Here is a 27,527-nt window from a genome sequence, read left to right as displayed (position 1 = left end):
TTGTACAAAGAGATTTTGCTTTGCATTTGTGTCTTCCATGAACTCAGACTATCAAGATATTTCATTTTCTGAATGAGTGCCTTGAATTCTCTAGTTTGTGTTAAACAAGCTAATATTGAAAGGTACTGAACCATCTCTTCTGTAAAATGAAGCAATTTGCATTACTCACTGCCAGAGGTTAAGGGTTGTCCACAATTAACATATTTTACATAACTTTGAAAGTCTATTGCATTAAGTTAGTGCCTCAATAAGGAAACTTAGCATAATGATACCTGTTATTATCCCAATTGCCTCAGCATGACATGTAATGCCATGTGCCACACTACATTAGACTGTAATAGCTGAAGTCACTCTATTCGCAGAGTGCAAAAGGGAAAAACAAGTCAGCTGCTGTATCTCAAAGCAAACCCACAGAGGGCTATGTATCTCATTAGAGTATACTTCAAAGACTGTGTACCAAACAGAAAGACAAGCACTGCTGTATTTTTAGCTAAGGCATTTCTAGCCAGGCATTTCTATGGTGTCCTGCACAGTTCTCAAATATTTCAATAAAATTGTTGTTCTGTCTTTCTCTCAATTTGTACTAGAGATACTTCTTAGAAATAGAAGTGGTTGGTGTGTATACCTATGAGATAGAGTGGGTTCATTCTAGGCTTGTGTGTGGATGAAGAACTTACGGGAATAAGCGAAGTTTGAGCAATCAGTTTGGCAAGTAACCGTCACAGTGTAGAGCTCCAGGCTCAGGCATGTCTTTTGTCAGAGTGAGTTCCATAGGCTAGCTTCATCTCCAAGTTAGTTCTTGCTCCTGCACTCACAAGTCACCTTCTTCATCAGGAATTGTTTGCCTAAACTTAATAGACTTTCTTAGGAAGTTGTTATAGAGAGATTTGTCAGATAGCGAATATTGAAATTGTATGATTTTGTATGTTAGGGCAGAAGCCTTTCAGTGCTAAGGATCCACCATAGGCATCTCTGGTTTGTCATTAGTTGTTTTTTTTTTTTTTATTTATATATATATATATATATATTATATGTTTTATATTGGCTGATACTTTTTGAATTTGAATGTATGTGTTTTCACTGCAAGATGTTCTTACGTTCTATAATGAATTGCAGTAATCAAGGCTACAAATCATAGCTAACTGATCACTTTGTTCAGTCCTGTGCTCAGTGTAGGTGTATAAACTATTAACAGTCACACATAGAAGAGGGTTCTGGCAGCAGTTATTGGAGTATAGATAGCAGAATAGCTAGAGGTAAGTGTCTAATTTCAGAATAAGTCAAAATTATCGCAGTAGCTGTGAGAAGTGATAGATTACATATTTCCCATGTCTGTTGAGAATTTGTTCAGTTTGGTTCAGGTTGCTTCCTTTTACCTTCAGGGAAAAGTTCAGCTCAATACCTTTTAAGAGATTTAAATTAGATCTGCGTTTAGTTCTTTGTCTCTTCATGCAATGTCCTTTGCTGTTTCACAGGATGACTTAAAATAAAGCTAACTCTGCACTCTCAGCTCAAAATTCCAGTATGTCTAATACTGAATCCACTTACTAATGGAACCAGACACTCATAGTTGGCAGTAGTATCATTCCACATGCTAATCACACTAAGTTTTTTTTTCCTGAGAAAAGTAAGGACATTACATCAATAAAGCTCCAGGCAAGTTAAGAATTCAAAATCCATTAGCTGGAATATTTCCTTAGGGGCCTTATTAGGTAATCCTTGAACTAATTCTATCCTGTGTGCTTTCTAGTCCAAAAATAGCTATCACTTTAAAATTTCAGCTATAACAAGCAGTAACAAGGAATTATCATGGTAATTTTAATGCCTCCTTTTTCTCAGTAAGTGTAAATAGCTGTATTTCATCCTGTCTTTCCAAAATATCAACCTTATATTTGCTGTATGCTGTTAGTAGTACTGAATGGAAGAGATTTCTGACATTTTATGTGAGTTGATAATCAAAGCTCTCAGTCTCATCTAAATCACTCCCTGCTGTCTTAGCAGCTTCATCTTTGCTGAACAGTTATGATGATCAAAAAGGTACAAGTTTCCCTCAATCCACATGCATGGTATCTGTGGATACCACTGAAAGTCATACACAGAGATCAAAAAAAGCCATGATWCTAAGTTTGTGGTAGAGATGACTGATCTTTTACAGGCAAAACCAGCTAGCCATCTGTGGGAATTTTGCCTGACTAAGGTTGACAGGTTTCAGCTTTTAAAAAGAATCTAATAGTTTTGATCTGCCTTGCAGTGTAGCCAACTTCACTAAGTTAAACAAGCTGCATCAGTCGTTGATAAGTGCTTTCTTTCTCTCTGATCTTTTTCTCCAGGGAAAKCTGAGGCATATTTGGAAGCAATCAGGAAGAATATAGAATGGCTAAAAAAACACAACAAACAAGGTAACAAAGAAGGTATGAAGTAGAAAGCCTTGATATTGAATGGGCACTATATATATTGCAGAGCATTTTTTAAATTATATTATAATATTTAGCATTGTGTCATGAGTTAAATAATAAACATTTTTTTTAATGTCTGGATATGTCTGGAAAAGCTCAGTGCATCCTGCTAGTGCTGTGCATGCCATCACAAGCAGCAATGTATTTTGTTTCATAATCACAAGTTTAATAGTCAACATAAAAACTTACTGGGCCTTCTGCTGTCACCTGCTCTTTAAGTGAAGGTTCCTAGCCAAGGAAATCCATCCCCAGGGTATGACCGAAGCCTGGCAAGAGGGATCCTTCTTTCACCAGCAAAGCAGAAGGGATGAGATTAGCCTTAGGTGATCTAGCGACCCCCTCTGTGAGTTGAAGTGTGTAGGAATTACATTTCAGAGATGAACACATGTCTACATTCATTTTTATATATAGAAATCTGGTAATAGGAAGGACTTTTTTTTTCAATCCCACTGTTAATTCTTCCATCTTAAAACCTTTTCCAAACAAGCTATGGCAGCAACTCCAGTTGGCAGCAGGCTTATATATTTGCTCAAGTGTTTTCCCGACATTCTAATAAATATTTCTGTTTATCTGTACTTATTATAGTAATTAGATTTCAGTCACGTGATTATTTCTCTGTTTAACACATAGTCGGTTACACCTTGCTCCTCTTCATAGTGACCTTTCCTCAGCACTACTGCACCCTGAAGATGGCTGTGACTGGAGATCAGTAGCATCTTATCTGCCTGTGAATGCAGTAAGATGTACTGATGTTAATACTTTCTGAAAATGGATCCGCTGTGTTAGAGCTTAATGCATGGCTTTCTGTGTAGCTTGATTTTCATTTTCACTAAAATATCTTCCCTGTCCTCTGTCAATGTTAATAGGTCTTAAGGTGAATGTAAGCTACAAGAAAATTAGAATACAGTTCTTGTTCTTTTGATACTTTATCTTCATTTTGCCTTTTCCATTCTTTCTATTTTTGTAAAATGCTAATTCAGTTCTCCCAGGATAATGATAAAGGAAGTACGGTCAGGGTAAGCTTATCTAACACAGAATGCACTGCACTGTGTCCCTTCAGTGCAAGATTAGGTGTTATTTGTGTGCTCATCAATCATTTTTCCACTTCCAGCTAGCACCTGGGAGCTAATGGAAAAATGATTCACAAAGTAATTTTTGTATTAAAATGGCCAATCTTTTCCATTATTGGGTTGATTTATTCTCTGAATATACTTGAAGAGGCCTAGATTTGTTTCCAGCAAATGTTTGTAAATCTTTAACTTTGTATGAATCTAATCTAATGATGAATGACCCTAGAACTGTTCATCTGAAATTTCTCAGTTTAAAAATATCAGTTACCTTTTATGGAGGCAATAATACTGCRTGGTTTAGGTAATATAAAGAGAACTTTGTCAAAGGCCTAGATTTTAGCCAATTGGCTATTGTGTCCAAAGTTTGTTTCATATATACAGAAGAAATAGAATTTTGTCCCTCTGAGTTTGTGGACCCATCCTTGTATCTCCCAGACCTGGCTTGAATGAAAAGCCTGGAAAATCAATGAAATCACAATAGCCTAAAAATAAAATAAAACAGTGGAGAGCCAGGCAAACACTTGAGTTCTTCATCTTTGAAACCAATGCTCTATTAAGAGCAGATCCTCTCCTGTGTAAATTAACATMATTTCCCACCTTTAGACTTCAGTTGCTATGTATTCTATTGCCAAAGGACATAACTGTGAGTCGGTCAAGAAATATGTGAAAATAGCATGTTCACATTTTCACAAAATACTTAAGTAATACATAGTTTCATAGCACTAACCATTTATGCATAAAGAATAAATTCTAGAATTATTTGTAGGATGCAATGGCAAATAGCTTGATTTAAATATGCAAATAAGATCTCACTTCATTTATTATAGTAGTTTCACAGTTCAGTATAATGTTGCAGCTGTTTTGATGAATATAAACCAAAGCTGATTCTTCTATTTACTTGCCCAAATTAATAGGTTGTAAATACATACTAGAAATTAACTGACATTTACCAATTCAAAAAAGAAAATCAAGTGAAATTGCCATTACAGATAAAATTAGAATTGGACAATACCTTAATGGTTATAAACTAATATAGAATGTATTTGTTTAGTAAATAAACCTTCACATTTCTAATGAATGATTTTAGAGTTACAGATACTACTACAGATAGAGAAAAGATGAGCTCAGGAATTTTAATATGGATATCATCATAATTTAGTATTCATCCATGAATGTGCAGTCCTTACTAAGGCAAAATTCTAATTGAAACCGATGAGAATTTTGCTGCAATGAAGAATAAACAACTGGCCACATCCTTTTTCTGAGAGGTACGTGATTCTTCCATTAATCCAGCAAAGTATATGCATAAAAACAAATCCAAGACTCTTCAAGTGTTCTGGGAGTTCAGAGCAATTGGCCTAGCAAATCTGGCCCCTAAGGATTTCTTTCATTACAGGAATTCTAGCTTAGCATAGAACTGGGGAGCTCACGCACAGTCCTCTCACACTACCGATCTCATAAAATGAAGAATCTTTCCAAAAAAATGGGACCATCACAAAGGGTTTTTGTTCCTTATGCTGGAGAATGAAGTTGGCTTTGTGAGGTCTCAGACAAGGGATCATAAAGATGGATAAAAAAAATGGCTTTGTCAGTTCCATGTAGTCTTGCAAGTGCTTTGGAAATCTGTGTGGAATGGCTCCTAGAAGAAGACATTATTGAAAGCTCAGTCTGCAACTTGTACACATGTAAGAATTTTGTAACCTTGCTAGTCCTTCTGAGCACAAAGTGATTGGATTCATGGACTACATATATGATCATATCACATAAAATTTTCGAACTAGAGTCTCTTGCACAATACCATGGTGGTCCCAAGTTACACGTTGTTTATAGCTACACCTRATGTTAAAAAAGGTCTGTGGCTAAGAAATATGGCTATAATACAACAAATACATTTCCATTCCCTGGTATCTTTCACTGGAATATCTCATTTTACCAACAGCAATGAAATCTCACAACCTTGTTATTAAATTGTTAAGTATTATTAGTCCCTGTCATACCAGTAGGATAGAGAGGCAAAGCAGATTGGATACCGTAAGTAATGCCAGAAACAGACCAGAAGTGAATTCTGGCCTCAGTACAAGAAGTGGCAAATTTCCTATTTACTCAGATACAGAAAGAATATCACCCTAGGGGTGGAGAGTTCTGAATATCAATCTTCTATGTTTCTCATTTGAAATTGCCTTATACTGTTATAAAAATGATTGCATACGTTAATTTGCTTCTACTACTTTTGGCCACTCATCCATTTTTGGTCACTCAGCCATAACAAGACAGCAAAATCATTAGTATCCATTTTGTTAACAATGCACAGTTTGAAAAAAAGTGTCCTTCCATTTATTGCTATATGGTGTTATATATTGGACCACATTACATCAACCTTATATACCAAATATATTTTGAAGGCTCTATCCATGGAATAAGTAATTCATATTTGAAAAATTCAAGATAAATATTTTTGTGAAAATTATCAATTCATTTAACTAAGACACTAGTGTTTTCCAGACTACTAAGATGTGATTATTAAAAAAAAGAAAGCATTTTATTATATGCAGTAACTTAAGTAACTGAAATCTGTATGTGTTTACCTATGAGTATACTCAATCTGTTGTCAGAGTAAAGATTACAYAGTAAGTTACTTTTTATATTATTTGGAAGATTACTGCCTACGGTAGAATTCTTTTTGTAGAAAACAGTGATATTTTACACCATACGAAAATTCTGTTTATATAGGTGTGGTCTGAATCATGCTGCATAGATGCAATTATCGATCAGAAAAGAAGAAAGGATCTTTTGGGACTGTATTGCAAATTGATGTATAAAGACTATTCACTGCAATATTTTTCATTTCAAGATAGCGTGTTCTGTATCAAGATAAATAATTCTATCATTTCCATTTAGTTTAGGAATTTCTTGAGCTTTCTAAAAAGTCAGTTTTTAACTACAGGTGTTTGTAGTAAATAAGAATTTTCCAGAGATTTTAATATGAAACAGTCAATTTAATACTATCTTTGCAATCCATGACAATTGTGAAAATAATGGGGTCTTAACAACAGCTTCTGCATGCAGACTAGAACATTGAATCTCTAGACCAAAAGATAATCTTATTGTAGCGTTTACTAGCAAGCAGGCAAGCACAAGAGAGGATTATTACTCTTAAATAGCAAAACCACCATCATATCTAAGATGACCTTATGCAGGTTTCTTAATTTTTGTTGTTTTAGCAAGTTGCAATTTTAGTGARTTCTCCTCATATTGTCTAAATTTGTTGAATAAACTTTATAATGGCATTGTTTCTTAGGTGAAGTGGTGTAATGGTGATGACTCACTGTGTAAATGAATTCTTATTTTTCAGAATACGATCTTTCAAAGCTGAGAGATTTCATTGATCAGCAAGCTGATGCTTATGTGGACAAGGGCATCCTGGACAAGGAAGAGGCTGATGTAATTAAACGCATATATGGCAGCCTGTAAAAAGCTGGTGGCCGCTGAATGTAGAAAACTAGTATAGCTTCCCCCACTCCCAGCTCAATGACTAATGATCTGTTATTTTGAGGATATCTTTAGAAATGTTCTGTTTACATTGTACTGACAACTTTTTAGACAGCAGTGAAGAGCTGTAGTGCTCTGTACACTGACTGCACACTGTATTTTCCAACACTTAAACGTCAATCCTAAAGGCCAAATTCTGACATTGAATTTCTATTTGACAAGGTAAATATTTATGTGATGTTCTCTTTGATTTATTATTTGTGTTTGATTTATTTTTTAGATAAACCAATAGTTTCTGATGTGAAGTTCATTTAATGCTACATCATTTTGCTCTCACTCCACTAGCTTTCTAGAGATGCAACTATGTAAAGGGCATTATTACAAAGTAGTTCATAGTTCTCTGAATAAAATATTTGAAAATAATTTTCCTAATAAAGTGTTCATTAATCATATTATTTTATATCCAGAAATCTTGTTTTAAAAACCTAGTACCAGGATTTCCTGACCATATTTGTATTTCTTTGTATGGCATTCTGTAACTTCGAGTATAGTGTCTTTAGCTAACTAATACATCTTTGATAATACAGTTGCCTTTCAGATTGAATGAAAGAGCTGTATTCTCCCTGATTTTTATTTACTTAGCATGTATTAAATATTCACTTTTTGGTGCACCTTTTGATGACTGTGCATGCATAATTAGTTGAATTCCTGATGCGAGTAGCCTGATAATGAACGTAAATAACCATTAATTTATTTTAAAAACGAAGGAAAGCAAAGCAAAACGAGTCATTTTGCAGGAGAAGGGGAGGCTGCAGCTAGAGATGTGTTCAGGAATAGGGGTCCTGTTTTTCAGATACCCTTAAAGAACATGTCAAATGTCAGCATCACTGAWTATCAAGTCAGTGGTCTATTCACTGACTTATGATCTGTATTACTACTACAGGGAAAATTATTTCTTGCCTTATGTATGCTAACATTAGCCAAGTAGTTGATACCTCCCAAAGAGTGAAAAATTAAAATAACAAAAATATGGCGCTCATTCTTTATTCACTTACAGTGTTTGTAAAGAATAACTTACAAGGTCTTTTCAAGTTCAAGTGAATGGATAATTGTACAGATGAAGAACTCATGAAGCAAGAGCAAAGGCCAAGAAGTGGTTAAAAAAAAAAAAAAAAAAAAAAGTGAGCTTTAAACTGAGTTCCAGAAGATGTTTGTCCTGAGACTTATCCCTTGCAGCAGTCCTTTGTCTAAAAGAGCTCCCAGGAAAGTTTTTTTCTCTTTACATATTGCTTCTTCCTTAATAGCTGAGGTTATCCTTCCTCTGGCTTTTTTTAGAAAACCCATGATACATTTAAGATTGCTACAGTCAAAAAATACTAGCTGATGCTGAGGTGGGTATCTGCCCCACACTGCAGGGAGCTGCTGACTTGCAGTAATGCCTGTCCACCATGGGTCCTGTTAATGTTTAATAGGCAGATCATTTCCTGTCTTATTTTTTCAGCACATCTGGATGCTAAGGAGAAGGAGATCTGAACAACATTTCTTAGCCAACTGAAATGGACTTTGGAATCCCTGCAAAGCATAAATTATCAACAGAACATCATTGGTAACAAATATTAAAGGAATGTAGCAGCAATGAGCTATAACAGCATACCTATTTGAAAACTGATGATATATAAATTCATGAATCCTTTCTAGCATCCAAAAGTACATCCCTACTTGCCCATAAACATCCTGCTGTGGATCATTGATTTACAATATCAGTCACTAATGGTTATATTTTTAAGGTTTGAAAACAATATTTGGAAATGTAGTCAATGTAGCTTCCTCTGTGAAAGATATTCCCTAGAAGCACAAGAGAAAATAATTAGAAAAAAAGAATTCTTGTTATATCAGATGAGTATATTTGTTTTCTTCTAGACTTGCTAATTTTATTTTTCTATTTGCTAATGTTCCCAAAGAACAGTGTCTCTCTTTCACATCCCTTTTTATCTCAGTTGTTTTCTGCAACAGCTTGCAACTTGCTTTATTATGCGACTGTCACACTAGAATATTTCACAGTGGACAATTTCCCAAATTTAGATTTACCAGAAAAATTAAGAGAAAGGTAACCATTGACCTTTGCAGTTGGGGAAGCAGTAGTAATCTAAGATCTGCCAAAAAAAAAAAAAAAAAAAAAAAAAAAAAAAAAAAAAAAAAAAAAAAAATTTAAGAGCGGCCAAAAAAAAGAAAAAAAAAAAAAAAAAAAAAAAAAAAAAAAAAAAAAAAAGAAAAAGAAAGAAAGAAAGAAAAAGAAAAGAATGACATTTTCTTCCTCTGTGGTTGCTTTAAAAAAGAGCAAACTTTCTTCTCCTGTCAAAAATAATGAGYAGCATAATAATATTTTTAGATTTTGTTAGAAGTTAGTTTCTCACTTTGCCCTCTCAGGAATCTCTGCAGGGTCTCATACTAACAGAAGGGTCTCATCATTAAATGACTCCTGATTATGAACAGTTTGTGTCCACCAAAAGGCTACTCTAATATTTTTTAACCTCTCATTTTCTATAAATTTCATAACTTCAAAAAAAAAAAAAAAAACACATGGTATAATTTAGGAAAAAAAAAGGGGTCAAACAATGAGTGTGGCCTGGTTCTGGTTCATAATATGCACGTTCTTGGACCCATTCTGTGCTTACCCTGCTGCAGTGCATCACTTAAAGCATACGTGTCAACCTGTTAGGTCAGCATGATTACTAGCAGAGAGCAGAACAAGCCCTTTCATAGATAGGTGAGCAATCCCAGTTGATGTTCTTCAAAGCAGATTCACTTCTCACCCTGACTAAGCCTGCTGAACTTGTTAATTTGGCTTCCTCAAATACTGGTTTGATTGTTGCTGCATCAAGACAAGTTCTATCAGCCACATCACCTTTCAGAACAGGTCAGTAAAGATGCAGCCAGCCTGATGAATCACCCAGCATTTCAGAAGCTCTTTGACTTAGGCTAAATGAAGTCTAATTGAATAACTCGAGTTAAGACCTGCACTATTGAGCAGTCCTTATTTTGAAGGGAGCMGTTGGAGCTCATCACTAACTCGACATCTGTTACTAAATATTTTCAACACCTGCACATCTCTGGTTCTAATATTACAAAAATCACTTCTGTTTATATCTCTACTGGATGCTTCATTCTGTAAGTTATCACTGAAAAGTGTAGCAAGTACAATATAAACGGTATTCACATTATCAGCTTTTCTATTAGACTATTGTATATTGTACTTTATTAAACACTTTACTACTATAGTACTACAAGACTGCTTTTTTGTGTTAAAGATAACACATCTTTTATATCCAGTGCGTAGTTTTTTGAGGAAGCCCTGCACCATGGAGCAATGGGAGTTTATAAGAGCTATCTACAGGAGGAGGGAAGCCCCATCTTTGACAAAGTTAGACGGAACTACAGCACCTGATGATTGAGCTGATTTGACGTATCAGGATTTTAATTGCCACATTAGAAATGAATCTCAGGTGAAAACTTTTTATTGAATATGTACCATATTCCATTGGAAAGGATCCTAGTCCAAATCTGCACAGGTTTTGACTTTTTACAAGCTTTAAATGAAGAAACATGTAAAAAAAAATTGAAAGTTTGTCCATCAGAGAATAGCTATAAAACTAGGAAGTTTATCTGCACTGCATGCTTCACTTCCACCTGGACCTCCCCTGTTCAAACCCTAAACCACAACTTGCAGGACAAGATATTAAAAATAGCTATTTTGAAATCCTAAGAACCTTTTATTCACAGGGCAGAGAAACTTCATCTTGAATTATCCTCAGTATACTAAAGACACATTACTTCTAGGCATCACTTGCTCWTATCTGTTTTCGTTTTTCTTTGAATTTAATGTATCTGAAGTACATAACATGCCTGCTCTAAAGTGTGTTTGAACAGCTGCCCTGCACAAAGACTGCATAAAGTTCAGGATTGCCTAGAAACCCAGCAGTAGCGTAGCMTAACCCTCTGCGCAGATCTGCTGGCCTTTGTTTCAACAGTACTGGAAAAGACACTGTTTCTAATTCAAAAGCTTAAATTGAATTATGGGAATCTCCAAACTGTGTAACTGAACCCACTTGAACAAAGAGCATGGGAAGTTTGCTGAGGTACAGTAAAGCAATTTCTAAAAATCTAAAAATTGTTTTATCTATACAACAAGGTGGGCATTCTGTCCTTGTGTTTACCCTACAGAYTATGAAGTATCAAATACATTTACCTAAAAACCAGACACTAATTAACCACAACAAAATCTTTTTTTCTTGTCTATATTACAGTATGTTGCCACGACAAAGTATGATTTTTGATTACGATTTTGATTTGACTCAAACAAAAGTCAGGCAATTGAGCTGATCCTGGAGTGCAGCCGCAGCATCCAAGGGCGCTCAGGTAGCCAGTTGGCCTCAGCCTGGCACAGCACCTGCCCCAACCAGATCAGGTCGAGGGAGCAGGCACAGGTTGCCAGGGCCGTGTTAGGGAGTGGGAGCCTAGWGAGTGGGTGCGTCCGTGGCCTGCTGGGAAGCCCCACAGCTGTGAAGAGCAGCTTTTGGCCAGGACAAGGCTTGGATGGTCGTGCTGGGAAAGAGAGCTGCCTGTTGTGATACCTAAGGCAATACAAATCCCTACCTGGCTTTGAATTTTTATTCCTAGTTCTAGGAAGTTAAGATGGAAGCCATACAAAAAGCATATTGCTAGAAGTTTTCTTTCACTTTGAAAGAGCAGTGAACTATACAGATGAGCTTATAAATAGGAAATTGCAGCTGTTCAACAGGGATGCCGYGGTTCTTTACTGACAGCATTGTGAAGCTTAGGTGAATACTTTAAGGAAAATTCCAAGATGTTTAACAAGTGGCTAATGTATTAACTATGGGGAAAAGAGAGGATGGAATCGGGCGGGCTCAATTTACAGACTTAAATGAAGGCTTTTCTCAGAACAGTGACGGCTTATCAGTGTGCTTTCAGTAATTTGTATTAAAGTTTAAGTTGACTGCTCAGTTAGATCAGATAGATTTTGGAAACCTTATTAATAGTAAACATGTCTCATAAACAACTCTAAACCAACTCCTGGGTTAAGTAAGAGTAGTGGTAGGTTGACAAAACACTTGAGAGCCTAGAAACCTGCAGAAAATAACAATTATTTGACTTAAAGACTACCTGCTTGGATTAAATGATATCTAGGTTGTAGTAAGATGGATTTGTTCTGTTGAACTTTCTCTACTGTTTGCTAAAAGATGGCTTCCTACTTAGTTTTATTAAAAGTCTATTTTCTAGCATTACTAACCAATGGCAAAATCTGTTGGCATTACATTCTTTAATCTGTTTACTTCAGCAGCACAATTGTTAAAATTGATTCCAGCAGCTCCTGCTACAATTTTTCAGTTAGTTTCCTATACTTGAACTTGAAAAAGTAATGCACTAGTGATATGAGATCATATTTTAAGAGTAAAACTTTAAAAATTTCAGTGGACCTTTCAAAAAATGATTAAAAGACTATGAAATATGTGGTTCCTTTAGCTGCTCATAAACGTAGATGTGATACATAGGTCTGGGGCAATGTGTCTCTTTTTCCACTGTGGAAATCTTTCAGTGGTGATCTGCATTTCTTGGAGGCAGTATGATGGTGCTTAGCCTTTTGAATGAGCAAATGCACACGCTTACTTACCAAGGGTCAGCTGATGTGGTCACTTGACTATGTATTTGAGGCACAATCTGAACTGCCGCAGAATTAAAGGACTCTTGACCGTGAAGTGAGTCAAAACTTGATTCCAGTAATAGATACTGTTCCTTACTCTTCAAATTGTCCTCCAAACAATTCACAGTGGGTTTTTTTTTCGCCCTTTCTATGTCAGTGTGTCAATGCCCTCCCCTGTCCCAATCCCTATCTCTTTATGTTTGGACTCAGGAAACAAGGGTGATACTTTGTATTTAACTTATTCATTCTTTTGACTTTTCTTTGTTTATATACATTTCCAGGCCTATTAGTGATAGGGGAAAAAAAGGCATCCAACAGCTCTTATTACTTATAGGCTAGAGAATATTACTTAAGATATTAAATGCTAACGCTTCCTCAGTCGCAGCAGCTATGTATGTACGGAACAGCCAAATTTGGAAAGGCAAGGAGAGGCCCAAGGATCCTATACCATTTGCTAAACCAGAGTTATCCATGGCTGCTTTCAGAAAAGTTTAAAGATGAAGAAGCGTGAGACTGAAAAGTGTGTCAAATAGCCACTTCCTCAGTGCTGCTTCACGGAGCAGAATTGCCTCACGATTACTTCATATGGCTGCATACAAAGTGAGCATGGCTAAACTTAGTGGAAACATAAGGAACTTCTSCTTTATGAGAATTACTTAATTTATGTGTGGCCTATGAAGATTTTTAACTCACTAAGGTTTAAAAACAACAATGGCAACTAGCTACAGCTCCTGGGAAGGAAAAAAAGTGTCTCCTTGAAGGATATGCATTTAAAATAGAAACAGCTAACAAAAAATAGCTCCAGCCACCTCATTTTTTTCCACTCTTCTAGGGGAGAGGAAGCAGCCAAAGGGCAGAACCTTCCTTAGAATGAGGACTGTAAAGGACATTATTTTCCCTGAAGTCAGTAGCTATCTAATACATCTGATGTAATTAGGCAAATCATTCTTCATGAAAACCAGACTGGAAGCAAGCTAGTTTTATAATGAAGAGGCATTTATTATTGGTATTTTTCTATTTATTAACTTAAAATTACACAAAGTATAACTGCACACAAGAACATATACCTGATATTTCAATGTCACTATCTCACAAATAAAAATATCTTTTGCTGTAACTCTTAGCAAAAATCCACTTTGCAAACAGTTCTTTTGACCATAAAGGCTTTAATCAAAACAGGTCAAATTCCTCTTTCTAGGAATACACAGATGTTCTTATCATCACACAGACACACAGAGTTCAGAGACAAGTTCTGCAGCCCTGAAGTAGACAGAACTCCCATAGCAAACTTGCTGTGTCTGCAGAGTAAGTATATTTCCATTATTTATAGTTTGTCATTGACAAGCAAACTTACTTAATATTTTTAAATACTTAAAACAAATTTCACACTTTAACAAGTATTTACAAAATATTTACTAAAGATCAACATCCTGCATAAAGGTGACCTCAAGGATATATTGTTGCTACCATGCTACAATTTGCACAGAAGGGATATAAAGGCCATTACTAGTTTTGGAAGGCTTAAACCCTTTGTTGATATAGCATAAGAACATTAACCTGTGGAAGGCAGAAGAGGTCATAATTTCAGTGCAATTACACAGTCAGTGAAACTACCCATTCATGACTTGTTTAAAGTACATCATGATGATGAGTCCAAAAGACTTTTTTTTTTTTTTTAATTATTGACCATTTAGTTCTTTAAGAACTGATTTCATTGGAAGTTTTCAGGCCATCATGTCTGTCTTCTACTGGTGATGATAGGAAGAAGTTGCATAGGGACCTTCTTCGTTCTCCTCCTCTCTAGAAAGAAAATCATGATCAGTTCAGGAAAACATGCATCACATCTCAATAGCAAAACTCACAAAAATGCAGATAACTATTTTTTGTAATGGATCAAAATAGGCAAGACTGGTATTTCATAACAAATATTACTTGCAGTCTAACTGCAGCATACTATTTGTTGTATACATCCCAGGAATTCTCATTATTTGTGTCATGAATGGAAACCTGAAAACAAAGGTGTAGTAGTTCAGCAGTATATTGGAACATGTTTACTCAACTGTTTCTGACACTACAGTCCCAACTCTAAGAAATACTGTAAACGATAAGCAAGTGGAGCGCATGCTGAAGTTCCAGTATTATTGCTCTCCCTGTATCTCTCCTTTCAAGATAAAGACTTAATTGTAGGTTTGTTTATGGCCTTTTGAGGAGGGCAGAGGATGCAGATGGAGCAACTGATGCAACAATAGGARTAGTCCATCCTAGTTAAATAGATGGACCTGGGTCTTAATGCTGCAATCTGTCCTTCAGTGGACTCCTTTATATATCCTCTTTGTACATCAGTCAGTATTGATACTAATCACTTGTATGGCTCTTCACAGAAAATYGTTGCCCACAAACTTACTATTAATGCAGTGACTTGATAAACAATTGGGTACCTATTAAATCTTAGGAAAATCAGTCTGCCTACTGTTTGCTTGGTAATACTGCTTTTTTTTTTAAGTTATGTAAACCTATTGCGGTGCAGCAACCAGTATCAAGCATGCTAGATACTCCAAAGATCACTAATTTCCAGTACATCACCAGTACGTCTTCAAAATTACATGTTACTGAGAGCATACTCTTAAAGATAACAAAGCAACTGCTGGCAATATGTTAGTGATTTGGTGAGAACTTAACAGTTGTTTCAGAACGAGTTTTAAATGATTTGCAGTTACTTTTAATGCTGTATGTGCCTACAAACACAGATAGTTATTCATACAGTTTAATAATGGTATAGGGGATGGACACTTTAAATAGCTGAGTATACCTCAACAGTGTTTCAACTCCAAAAGTCGTATYGACTTTTTTCCTACAATCCTAACAATGTTCATTCTGCGCCTTAAATCTTGTATAGAATAAAATAGAATAGAACAGAATAAAAATTGGAAAAAACCTATAAACTAACCAAGCAACTGAGTACAAGCACAGATTTTTTTTCTAACTCGTTCCTATTTGTAAGTAGTCTAGCAAAAAAATGTTTATTTCTAAGCCAAAAAGATATGAGATTTCTTTTTGCMTTGTGACAAACTTGTCAAAAAATTAAACCTCCCACAAAATATGGCTGTGAATTAAACTAGGGGTGTGTGGTTACAATGGTAATGAAAAATTTTTAGTTTTTCTTGCGAAATGTACTCGCATTAGTGACACTATAGATCCAACACCAAGCCTGATTCTTCAGAAAAGATATTACTTCAAAATATATGCAGATTGCCTGCATCTTAAATCTCATCAATTCTGAATTGCAGAACTGCCAAGGCATACTATAATYCACAGGCACATTTCGTAATAGCTGGCATGCGGGTAAAGTAACAATTTTTGAGGGGAATTTTTTGAGGGAAGGAACAATTAACTTTTAAATGAGCATAAAGCACAGTTAATCTATAAAGTGTCTCAAGATAGTATTTTAAAACTTGTTCAGAAGTGAAACCCATCAACATACTAAGGTTAAAAGACTGGAAAAGGAAGAGCTAGAAAATGCAACCTGAGCTGAGGCTCAGTGGAGGCTGACTATTTTAAAAAGTATGTTCTGAAGCCCATATAAACACCTTCTTGAGGCAACTGGTTTCCAGCCACATATGCCCAGAACACAATTGCAAATAGCAGTCTCGCTTGTTTGAGGATGAAGCTAACCGCTAGAATTTCAGAGCTTAGGATGAGGGATTCAGCAGGTAAAATAGAAGAGGGGCTATTTGATCAGGGTCTCYTTTATCTAATTCTTCTGGCTATATTAAATCCCATAAACTAGATACTGAAGAATTGCTGCTCCCATTTTTTAAAATTTAATTCAGGAGAATCAAAAGCAAGTAACTTGTATCATCTGATTGTCTCCTATCACATTCAGAAGTTCAAATGCATCAATATCATCAGAATGGCAAGGGAAAAAATCTATTTTCTCTGCTTATAAAARGCATATTTTATTACATAGCTATACATAAAATCTTAGTTTTAAAAGCATTTAGTCTTCCTGCAGCCAAAGCTGTTTTTGCAACTTACATAATCATTTTCTTTAGCGAAGAAGAAATTTGTTAATTATTCAGTACAAAGACATTCATATTTAAACACTTTAATTTTTAARTACTTCAAGATAAATCAAACAGCCCAAAAAGTGAGCTTCTGTATCTTGATTAAATATGAATTTAATAAAGCAGTGACAGTCCAGCAGGGGAGAAACTCACTTTTTATGTTGTATACTGAAAATTACTTAGTACTTTTTAGTTTCACTATCTGTTTATGTTTTTGGAGAATGTTGTCATTGCTTAACTCTAAAAGCTGAGAATACAAGTGTAGGCAGCTAAAATGTGGCAGAGCTGGAGCAAAAAGATCCTCCTAATCAGAGGCTACCAAAACCAGCCTCCTTTCTACCCTTCTCAGAAACATTAATGAAAGAATGTTCCTCACATCCATTATGACATGACAGCAACCAAATCTTAGACCGCAGCTGTGGTTGTTTATGGTGGATAGTAAAAGTAAGTGTGCAGAACTGAAGAAATGCTGATCTTATATTAGTAGGTATTTGCAGACTTCAAATATTCCATAATGCAAAACAACAACAGCCTAAGTTGTTCATCTCCRACTCACTTTTAAAATATGTATTTGTACTATAGGTTCTTACACGGTAATTGGCAGAATCGGGCAGAAGTCTGGCATTYGGTCTCAGACAACTTTGAGGGGTTTCTGTATGTGACGAGGACATAAGAACTATGTAGCAGTTATGCTTGAACTTAAGTGAAGCAGTGACTTGTTTTAACGCACAGTTAAAACATTTCTGTCCGAGGTCTGTGCATGCTGCAGAATGCAGTAAGGGGTCTAAGCAAGGACAGCTTCCAGTCTTCTATCCCAGAGAGCAGTACGAAGCCATGTGGAGAAATCTACTAGATTCTGCTCCAAACTCAGGTAATGATCAAGAATGTTTAATCATGTAGATCTTCAGAACTGTATGCACTAAGTCTTAAAGTCTGTTTAGCTCACTTAAAAATAAGCCAAGCTTTATACTAGATAAGATTACATACTAGCAGCTCTGGTAAGTGGCCCACAGAAAACAGCATGGCAGTATGCTTACATTTAATATATAAACATATTTTTTCCTTCTATTTTTGAGACGCTTAAAATAGCAAAGTGGTAAGTCACACTGCAATGTTCTCCTTCATGCAAAGGGGAAGGAACAGCAAAGCACAACAGCATTTCGTAGTGCTGCCTTTCCCTGTTTGCAGCTCCCACTTGGCTCAGCAATTTGCAGGTGCAGAAAAACACCTATTATAAGCTTTTATATGCACCAGGCCACAATAACAAATACTAACAGCCATATTCATAACACTCAACGCACACCTGTGACTGAACAAATGAACTGCAATCTAATGTGTGGATGCTTCTAGCATTCACCCTTAAAGGGGGCAATAATCTGAGTACACAGGCTAACAGCTTTAGGAATCCTAAAAACACTGTTCTCCACAGCCAGCTTCATTCACTGAGATATCTGTATTCTTTTAGCTGATGCTGGTGACTGGACAATTTAACTAACCTTGCCATCAGTTTCAAACATTTCAACATCTTACWCTTTTCTAGGCAACTGAGCAGACTACAAAATCTGTTCCAGTGCTGCATACCAGTAATTATATTGGCTAATATAAGCAATAATTATTAGTGTGACTCTGTTCAATTAACAAGGCGCTCAAAATCAGTCATTGCAAAAGGCAATTGCAGAAAAATGTGACCTGACTCAGAAGCGTGCCATGTCCTTAGTGTTCTAGTCTATCATAGTGCTACCTTAAAATTTTAAGGACTCCTAAGGAGTTTGTCTAAGAGTTCTTGTATTCAGTTGTCTGATACACGAACCATCACTAAACTCTAAATATCAGATTGAGCATACTGAAATGCGTATAATAGCATCTTGGACAAGACAAAACACTGGTATATTTTCTCTAAAACTATTACAAATTGCATTTCTGTCACATGCTAATAAAACTAATGCATATTCTTCCCTAATTTCATAATGAATACACAAAACTCCATTTATGATGGCTGTTCAATTCTCAAGATCCCCTGCTGAAAACAAGGGACAGGAGAGATATGGGAGAGAGAACCAGCTCCTCTTGGGGAGCTGCTTTAGCAGATGTTGCCAGAGAGGCTTTGAAGTTCATGGCATAGCAACCTTCCAGTGTGGGACAAGAAATACYATCCATGGTATATGGCTTAAAGATAACTCTTTGGCTCTTGGCAACAGTTTCCCTCTAGTCCTGCTCTCTGCTTTGGCCTTTGTAGGCATTCACTTTAGACCTCTGGCACTTCCTACCAGACTGAAAAGAGGTGAACACAGCTGGAGAAAATAAGACAAAGAYGGCTTTCATGAGTCATGACCGAAAGCCAGAGATGGTGGGGTGGAAGGTSACCTCAGAAAGGCTTTATCGGACATTTAGGAAGTCTTCATTTTCTGAAGTTTTGGACATCATCCTTTTAAGCAGTCGAAGCAAAAATGTATGTTAGAAAAAGTGAGGTGGTCAATAGATCATTCAGGATATGAAACCAATTGACAATTCTGGAGTTTGTACTGTTCTCCTGAGGCTTCTTCAGCACATGTAAGAGCAAGAACAACTTTGGTAAACACTTAAGTCTGGAAAGACAGAATTGGAGTTGCTATAGAGTTCGCCTGTTTCTCTCTTCCTGCTAGAAGTTAGATATGCACTGGCCTAAATCTCCACAGAGTATCTGTGTTTTGGTATCAACCAGTAGGGCTGAGGAGGGCTCAAATGAACTTGATTTATATTTGCAACAGTAGCTCAGTGCTTTAAGTTACAACAGTGGAGAAGATGATTCTGCCTTATCCTGAAACACTCAGAAATACTTCACATGCTTCTATGCTATCAATGTGTAGCAACATGCACTTAACACTGATGGGAGTATAGATGAAAATATAAGTAAAATCCTATTTGTAGAATAAATACACATATAAGTACTTATGATATATGTATGATGTTACCTAATCTGCAAAATCTGTAAGACTTAGAGTGGAAATTGACCTCTGCTATTAGGAGAGCTCATTAATTTAAAATGTTACTTTTCCAGGCCTTAAAACACAAGACAGCACAGCAATTCTTCATGTGTTAAGGGTTAAAATACTGTCAGTGAAAGTTCTGGAGAATCTAGTTCTGTAATACTGTAATACTAGAATTTTGCTTGCCTCCTAAAAAGGCTTTTTCCCTTAGTCCAGGAGTCAGATTTGTAAGCACGTGTTGAAGCTCTGCACTGCATGCTTCATGTATCATCATGATTAACAAAAATCTGTGCTCTATGCATAATTAACAAAATTACCTGCTAAATTCAAACATGAGGGAAAAGTAATTTGTCCTCTGTATGCATTACTCTTGCAGAATTCAGTAGCAGACATTCATTTCCCAAGCCATAACCTAAGCAAGGTAGGAAAGGGACACAAGTAGTAACAATGTTCTACTCTCGCAATGTCACTCTCCTGATATTGACTCTGTTCATGGTGCAGCAAAGTCCCTAAGTGAATTTCCTCCTGCATATTAGCATGTTTTGTTCATTGGATGTTAAAATAATTGAACTCTTTTGAGAGGGTCCACAGGTTCCTTCCATCCAGCTTAATCACTGGGTCAACAACATCTACTCTGTGTTAGATAGATGCACAGATATGCATGGATAATGACTGCAGCAGCACTTACTTTGCTAGAAATGCTAGAAATGCTAGAAATCAAAGATAACATAGGTTAAATGAATTTGTATGGAGGGATCTAAAGTCCTATAGCTACATTTCTTCTTTCATATGATCAGATCAAAGGAAAAATTGAGAAGTGTGCTAACACGATGTGACACTAACATGTTCCAGCCTTCTCTGATACAGTATTATAGCCATGATACCATCAGGATAGCAATGAAGACTTGTGTGCACAGTGCAATCAAATTAATTAGACTCTTAAGCTGTTTTATGAGATTTTTGCAAACGAGGTTTGTCCAATTGCTCAATGCAATATATTCTTCCCCTTCAAATGCTCGTCCGTTGAACTAAGTTTTTTTTAAATTGCTGAAATCACCTATAATACTATATTAAAAAGATGATGGAATTCTAAGCTCTTCATGTGGAGGAAAAAAGGTGACCTTTCAGGACCAAATCTATTGAGTATAAGGCAAAAATAATACAAAATCAGAGTATCTGAGGTGAGCCGGGATGATGGATGAAACTTTGCATTAAACAGCTTCTCAAAAGCAATGTACGTATGTGCAGACATGACCTCTCTTCTCTCTGGAGTAAGAGAAGATACCAGTCTCATGCAGCTATGTCTGTTGTTGTTATGAGAAATGCCAGCTCAGCATTGCCCAATTATGCAATTTCTGCAGAGAACAGGCCAAAAAAACAGCCAGGAAACTGCTCATGAGCAAGTTTCTGAAGGAGGGTGAAGGGTTGGGGAGGTTCATCCCCAAGGTCAGGGGAAGAAAACATACACCACTGAAGTCCATTCTTGTTCTTCTTAGTCCTCCTCCTACACTCAATAGTATCTCTACTCTGTGCATGCGCTACATGTGTCAGAGGAGGGGGTAATGATTACTGCAGAGGGGTCAAAAGGCACTGTTTTTACTTGGAATTAAAAGGTGTGTGAGCTCTTTGCTATAGAGGAGGTACTAAAGAAAAGGAGGAAGTCTACATATCCATAAAGGGAGGGACCACTTAAAGAAAGGAGGTAGGACAGTTTAACTGGAAAAGACCTGCAAAATAGAGTATATTTGTACCATTACAAAGCAACTTAGGACAGAGGAGAAAAAAACAGTCATGCCATGCTATACATTATCACCCTCCACGCAGTCTCTGGTTTAATATTCTACTGAAAAATCTGAGTTCACTTAAATAGTTGTCTGCTTAAATAGCAAAACATCTTAGTGAATACTGTCTTATTAACTTTCATAGATATTACTGCTATTCTATGAGGTACATAAATTCTGAAGCGGCTTTTATAACTGCGATATCAAGGCATCTGCCAATGGTGTACTGTACATGTGTGTGGTACATGATAATAGCACAGATTTGCTGTTGAGAAATTAAACAGCTACAGCCTGAAGTAATCCACAAAGGGAGTTCAACTTGGACTTACAGAAGCCTTCAGGATGAAATTAAGATGCTGAATATTAAAAGTGGTATTTACCTGACAGTGTCATCTTTTAGTTTTCTGGCTGCTTGTTTGGATAACTTAATCTGCAAGTCCAATCTCTGTAGAAAATCTTTGGCAGATAGTTCTTCTGGTGCAGTCGGCTGATTGTCAGGCTCTTGAGGACTGGGAGAAGAACTACTGTCTTCCTGAACTGTGGCTAGTCCTTCATCACAAGAAGGGGAGCTGTCAACAGTTTCATTTTCAGGAGACTCCAAAGAATTAAGTCCATTGAACAGTAATGGTTTCTCTGATATAACAGGAATATTCAGGGTTTTCCTCAGAAATATACAGTCATTAGTGAACAGTTTATTTGCCCGCTTTATTTGTTCCATCTGAAAAAGACAGGAAAATATAAGTTATTAGGTTTTGGCACAGTATAAAATGTCACCTTTCTGAATGACCRCAGTAATCTCCAGTTACTATAAAAACATACTTTGCAGCTGCAATGACTCTTGTTGTTTTAAATGTCTTCTTGCATTTCAAAAYTACTTCAGAGTGGATGCTCTGTCTTGGCCTTGTTAACACATTAGCTTCTCCCTTATATGCAGACTTGACTCCACAATACTGGAATCTTTCCAGAGGTCTTGCAAYAAATAAAGATGTTTTTCTTAAATAGTCTTCTAATTGGCTCACGTGAACAACTTTCCAAAGAAAAAAAAATGCTATTGCAAAAACAATACTGTTCTGGATTTATAGTGCAGTGTAAGGCTGGACTGTTGGCAGCTGCCCTAGCTAAACTAGTATTCATAATCTAAATAAGTGGTGATCAAGTTACAGCAAACCTTCTAGGACATGCTAGTTATGAACAGCAAGTTCTACAAATTTTGGAAGACCAGTATACGCCTCACAGTATTTTTTTTTTCCTTGCCGACGTAACAAAATCAGATTTGCAGYTGAAGTCTTGCCTTTCAGTGAAGTCAGCTAGTAAAAAGAATAGGAAACTCTTCAATGTTTTGTGACATGGTTGCCTAAGATAGCAGCTTCCTGTCCAGTAAACAGCATGATCAACAGCAACATCTTGTATGTAATGCACGTGAACTGCCATCATACAATTATTAAATACCTCTTTTTGCAGTTTTACTTGAAGCATTCTATATGACCTACTCATCAGCACAGATGATGACAAACTATAGCTGAACAGGCCCTATCTTTCTCTGAGTATTAAAACAGGAAGCCCTCCTTCTTYTCTAGCTATGGAATGTGTAATAGCTTCTCAGCCATACACTTTACTGAATAAGAAAAGCTCCCAGTAAATCTTTATACTGCCTCCTTACTAATAAGCATATTCTTTAAGGACTTATTCATAAAAATTTCCCCTGCAAGTCAGTAACAGTTGAAAACTAGTTTTCTATTTCTCAATTACAGGCTATAAAACTACTGCTGAAATCAGCATCTATGATCATAAGACTTTTATAAGATTTTGTTATAACCTGGGCTTATGAAACTGCTAAGAAAAGTCCTAATTAAGTGAAAAGAAAGAAAAATGACTATTCTAATTCTCTGGTGACTGCAGTAAACATTGATCCCTAATCACTACAGTACTGTAATGATAAATGCACTTTAAACAAAACCTGCTTGAAAACAAGTAAGAAGAGAATTGAAAATATGTCTTGCTTGCATTAGAGGAGTATTGTTCATTTTTATTAAACTAAATGGAGCTGAATTGGGTAAGAATCCTGTTATGTCTTGTGATAATAGTAACCATATAGTATAATATATATACTATACTATATATATACTTATATAGATAATATATATATAGTTACTATATATAGTTACTATAGATAATAGTAAACAAGTATAATTGTTCAGAACTATAGAAGGGCTCTAAGCACTAGCCAGTCACTACTACAGACTTTAAAACATCTTGAGTTTAATTCTTGGATCATGAACATTTTCTAAGACTGATAAGCATAAAGTGGTAGAGCAGTCTTTTAAACTCTGTTCTGCCACTGCTTGGAAACCTTCCCAAATGCAAAAGAGAAAACTTAACAGACAAGAACAGAGTTAACATGTTTGTGTCTCTCTTACACTGAAGCTAATAGAAGATGAAGCTGCTTAAAACTAAGGGAAAGTAGGGAAATGTTAGCCTTTGTTCCCTGATATGCCCTACCCCTATAGAAACACTTGAGAAAATGCAAAAGCAGAAAGGTGTCCTTGAAGGAACTTAAACATGGCCCACTGGCCAGAGTGTCCTTGTTTACACAAGGGAACTAGTGAAAGGTAGGATGCGAATTATCAGCATGCCAATCTGCTCCAGGCTGTGTGACCACTTCCATAATCTGGATAAAGCACTGCATGCAATGTAGACATACACTGTGCAGTAAGAGTATTTATCTGCTGTAGAGCCATTAGAGATCTGTGGACTAGCCACAGCTGTGGTGTCATCATGCAGCGATGTATTTGCTTGGATCCTTAGAGTCTGAAATCTTTCTCCTCAAAAATAATCAAAGATTCTCTCTAGAAAGGCTGGATGCCTGGAAAAGGGATAGTAGTTGAAATGGTACAGTAAAGCTCAAGAACTGAGTTGTTTCTATCCAGTAAATATATGAAAATGGTATTGTCTCTGGAGAGATAACCTCAACCTGTTACTGCAAATGGCCCACCTGATGGCATGGTTGGGTTTAATAATCCCTTTCAAAAGGGGAATAATTAAGATCCAGTGTTAAACCATAAGTTACCTGTTCAAATAAAAGACTCATTACTTTTCCAGTTCCAGAAGCCTGGAAACTAATTATTTTTAGTTAACCTTACATAGTACAGTACATATCTTACTGCCTGAAAGGCACAAAAGAAGCTTTGCCTGACTTACTAGTGAGACTTACAATGGACACTAAAAAGAAGTTTAAACATCAATTGTCATAATTTCTAAAAGTCTATTTTTAAGATATTTCTAACGTTTCATTTCCTTGTGTCAGTCTCATTTAAAATGATTGTTGGAGTCTTTCTCTATAAAATACACTACCAAAGCTGAAACTTCATCTCTACTACAGGCTGTCTTGTCCTGGGGACTAGGAAGGTGATGCTTCAGTAGCTGATTAATAATGCACTCTATTGCTATTCTCTGACCTACTTCACTGTAATTCTAACTTCGGTTACTTCTTCCTGGAATAACTTTTAAATGTCATCTTGTGTCATTTGGAGAAGACTATGCACTTCTGTGCACTCAGTAAAGTAGAAAATATTTGTCTCTAAAAAGCACATCCTTTCAGCCTTCAGCAAGTTACTTGATAAGCACACTACATTCTGCGCTCTCTGCAACTCTATATGACTAAATACATTCAGATATGTATGGAGAGTACAACTGGACAGCAATTTTCTCAATGCTCGGGAAACTTGATTGCTATTAGCTATAAACCTACTTACTGCAAAAGYTGTAGCATGGTCATCTCTTTACTATTGTGTGCTAAAGCCTTTGCTTTTAATAATGTTGCTGAAGTTGAACTAATGCATAAACTGCTGCTGAATTAGTCTATCAAAACAGCTCCCACCAGCAATGAAACCAACAGGGCTCATCCCTGTTTCCCCCAAGAGAGATGCCTCTGTGTGATGTAAAACAATACTCCAACTGAACCATGAATGTGATACTAAACACGAGCTATTAATTCTCCAATGTTAATTTACCCAACAGTCTTCAAAAGAAGAGTTAATGAGCATCAGCTATAGACAGCATCTGAGAGAAATGAGTGAAGGACATGAGGAGAGGACAAACAAAGCACTCTGATCTCTTTCTCCCCAACCTGTTTTCATCCATCTTAAATTGCCTATGCTAGGTCATGCCAACTCAGGCACTGGACAGGATGTCTCTCACTGTGCAGTTGCTACCAGTGACAGAAACCACATGGGGAAACTTCTAAAAACAGTAATACTTGAGGCAGTGGCAGTCTAAGATAATTCTGATGTTCCACATTACAGCAACCGTCTCTTCTAGGCAACTACAAGGGATGTAGGAAGTAAATTAAATGACCCTTTAGAGTGAATCTGTCCATGTAACTGTGTGAAGGYGTTAAGGGTCTTCATCTTGTGTTGAAATAAACATTTGCATATATTCCTACCTTCGTGTGAAACCCATCAGAGCAAAACCACAATGACAGATTTCAGCTAACTTAACTGACACGGTTACGCTGACATGGAATTTCCCTTTCTCAGTTTAGGTCTACAGTGCTGCTGTTAAGGTTTCCTGATCAGAATGCTAGCATGAGATCAAAACCCAGCATCTATACCTTAAAGGCATCATTAACAAAGCAAAATTTTATTTAACCCATAATATGAACAAAAAGTTTGGTTTTTAAGTTAAATGTATGTTTTTAATATTGGATATGTCTGATCCACAACTGCATCTAAAAGATAATTCTAAAGTATTTTGAAATGCTCTTCCAGAAAACTACTTTTTTAGTGACTTGTGTATACAAATTTTTCACTCAAATTATTGCTGCGAGAAAAGCATTTGTGAATAAAGACTAAAACAGAGCTGAATCATTTAGGCCAGAGACTTTATCTGTTATAGAAGGTACTGACAAAAAAGCAAAAGCAAACAAATCCAAAAAGCAGTTCAGGTTACCTTGCTCATCCAAAGTGCTACAAAGGAAAATCTTGTTTTGAGGCAGATCTGTGTAAATGCAAAATGCCACTAATCSTCATGTCAAGCAGCTTTGGTCAAAAGTGATTTGACCAAGATTGATCAAAATCTTTCTCCAGGGAAGGGAAGTAGACTTTTAAGTGGCAGAGCCAGACTAGGAAAGGAAACCCACTCCAGGYAGCACCTGCTAATTCAGGAGTGCATTGCCCCTCTTGTGGAGGGGGCCCAGCCGAAAGGTGCTCTCGGAGCTGATGTGAAAGCGGCAGTCACCGCGCACCAGCCCCACGCTGCTGGCCCTGTTCATCGACTGCTTGGCCCCCAAGCAATTTTGCATGTTTTAATACTGAACTTGTGTATTGACAGGTCAGTTTGCTGCTTCATGGGCCCCAAGAAACTGCAGTGACGCTAGGCTAGGCGAGCCCGTCTTTGCTGGGGGTGGCAGCGCGTTAGGCCCGGCTGGTAGACCCCAGGGCGCTGTGTCTTAGGCTGCTGTAAACCCTTCAGTGTCTTCCACAGAAGGAAGCAGCTTCTGTCCGGGAAGACAGCAAAGATCAGTGATGCTTCTGCATCGGCTGTAAATCACCTGTCGGGTGGCTGGGAGAGTTTTTAGCCCTGAAGCTACTGGAAGACTTTCTCGTGGTCAGAGCCCACGTATCAACCCGAAAACGAAGATCGTTCACGGTGAGTCCAGCTCCCCTGCGCGGGGGCGGGCGCGGCCGGGGCCGGGGCCGGGGCCTGCTCCCGCCCGGGCCCGCTGGCGCCGCGCGCCGGCCCGCGCCCCGCCTCGCCCCGGCGCGGCCGTACCGTGACGCCGTACTTGAGCGCGATGCCCTGCAGCGTGTCGCCGGGGCCCAGGCGGTGCTCCACGTAGCGCTCGGCCAGCGGCGCCGCCACGCTCGCCGTGCTGCCGTACGAGCGGGCCTTGGTGCGGGCCAGCCGCTGCGACAGCTCGGCCTCCGACTCCGGCCCGCCCGGCGGCTCCTCCCGCAGCGACTCGGCCATGCTGCCGCCTCAGCG

The 27,527-nt window shown here is 37.2% G+C and overlaps 2 protein-coding genes across 4 annotated transcripts in view; one reads left to right on the top strand and one right to left on the bottom strand.

Moving 5' to 3' along the window:
* The window catches only part of SCG3 (secretogranin III), a 30,939-nt gene extending 22,885 nt beyond the window's left edge, over positions 1-8,054 (top strand). For 2 of the 3 annotated variants that reach the window (XM_085303397.1, XM_085303395.1), the window contains 2 exons: positions 2,331-2,411; positions 6,879-8,054. In XM_085303397.1, the coding sequence (XP_085159523.1) occupies positions 2,331-2,411; positions 6,879-6,997 (200 nt within the window). In that variant the 3' untranslated portion in view covers positions 6,998-8,054. The remainder of the gene's footprint in view (positions 1-2,330; positions 2,412-6,878) is intronic. The other variant, XM_085303396.1, reaches the window with a different exon arrangement.
* A 5,655-nt stretch (positions 8,055-13,709) lies between these two features.
* LYSMD2 (LysM domain containing 2) lies at positions 13,710-27,521 on the bottom strand. The gene is made up of 3 exons (XM_085303394.1): positions 27,315-27,521; positions 21,926-22,263; positions 13,710-14,534 (listed from the first exon to the last, which is right to left on the bottom strand). The coding sequence occupies exons 1-3, from the start codon at positions 27,510-27,512 to the stop codon at positions 14,480-14,482; spliced, it is 591 nt and encodes a 196-aa protein (XP_085159520.1). The 5' UTR covers positions 27,513-27,521; the 3' UTR covers positions 13,710-14,479.
* Positions 27,522-27,527: the final 6 nt, after the last annotated feature.

The sequence above is a fragment of the Rhea americana genome, unplaced genomic scaffold (genome assembly GCF_003343005.1).
Source record: "Rhea americana isolate MKP2758 unplaced genomic scaffold, rheAme1 scaffold_2, whole genome shotgun sequence".
In the NCBI taxonomy this organism is placed as follows: domain Eukaryota; kingdom Metazoa; phylum Chordata; class Aves; order Rheiformes; family Rheidae; genus Rhea; species Rhea americana.
The sequence above is the reverse complement of the archived record's forward strand: the minus strand, read 5'-3'. Positions and strand labels throughout refer to the sequence as shown.

Excerpts from the sequence above, each read along its gene's own strand:
- LYSMD2 (XM_085303394.1), bottom strand. The coding sequence starts at position 27,512 with ATGGCCGAGTCGCTGCGGGAGGAGCCGCCGGGCGGGCCGGAGTCGGAG. Across the intron at positions 22,264-27,314 it reads CGCTCAAGTACGGCGTCACG|ATGGAACAAATAAAGCGGGC; the intron begins GTACGGCCGCGC and ends TGTCTTTTTCAG. Across the intron at positions 14,535-21,925 it reads CTAAAAGATGACACTGTCAG|AGAGGAGGAGAACGAAGAAG; the intron begins GTAAATACCACT and ends TTTTCTTTCTAG.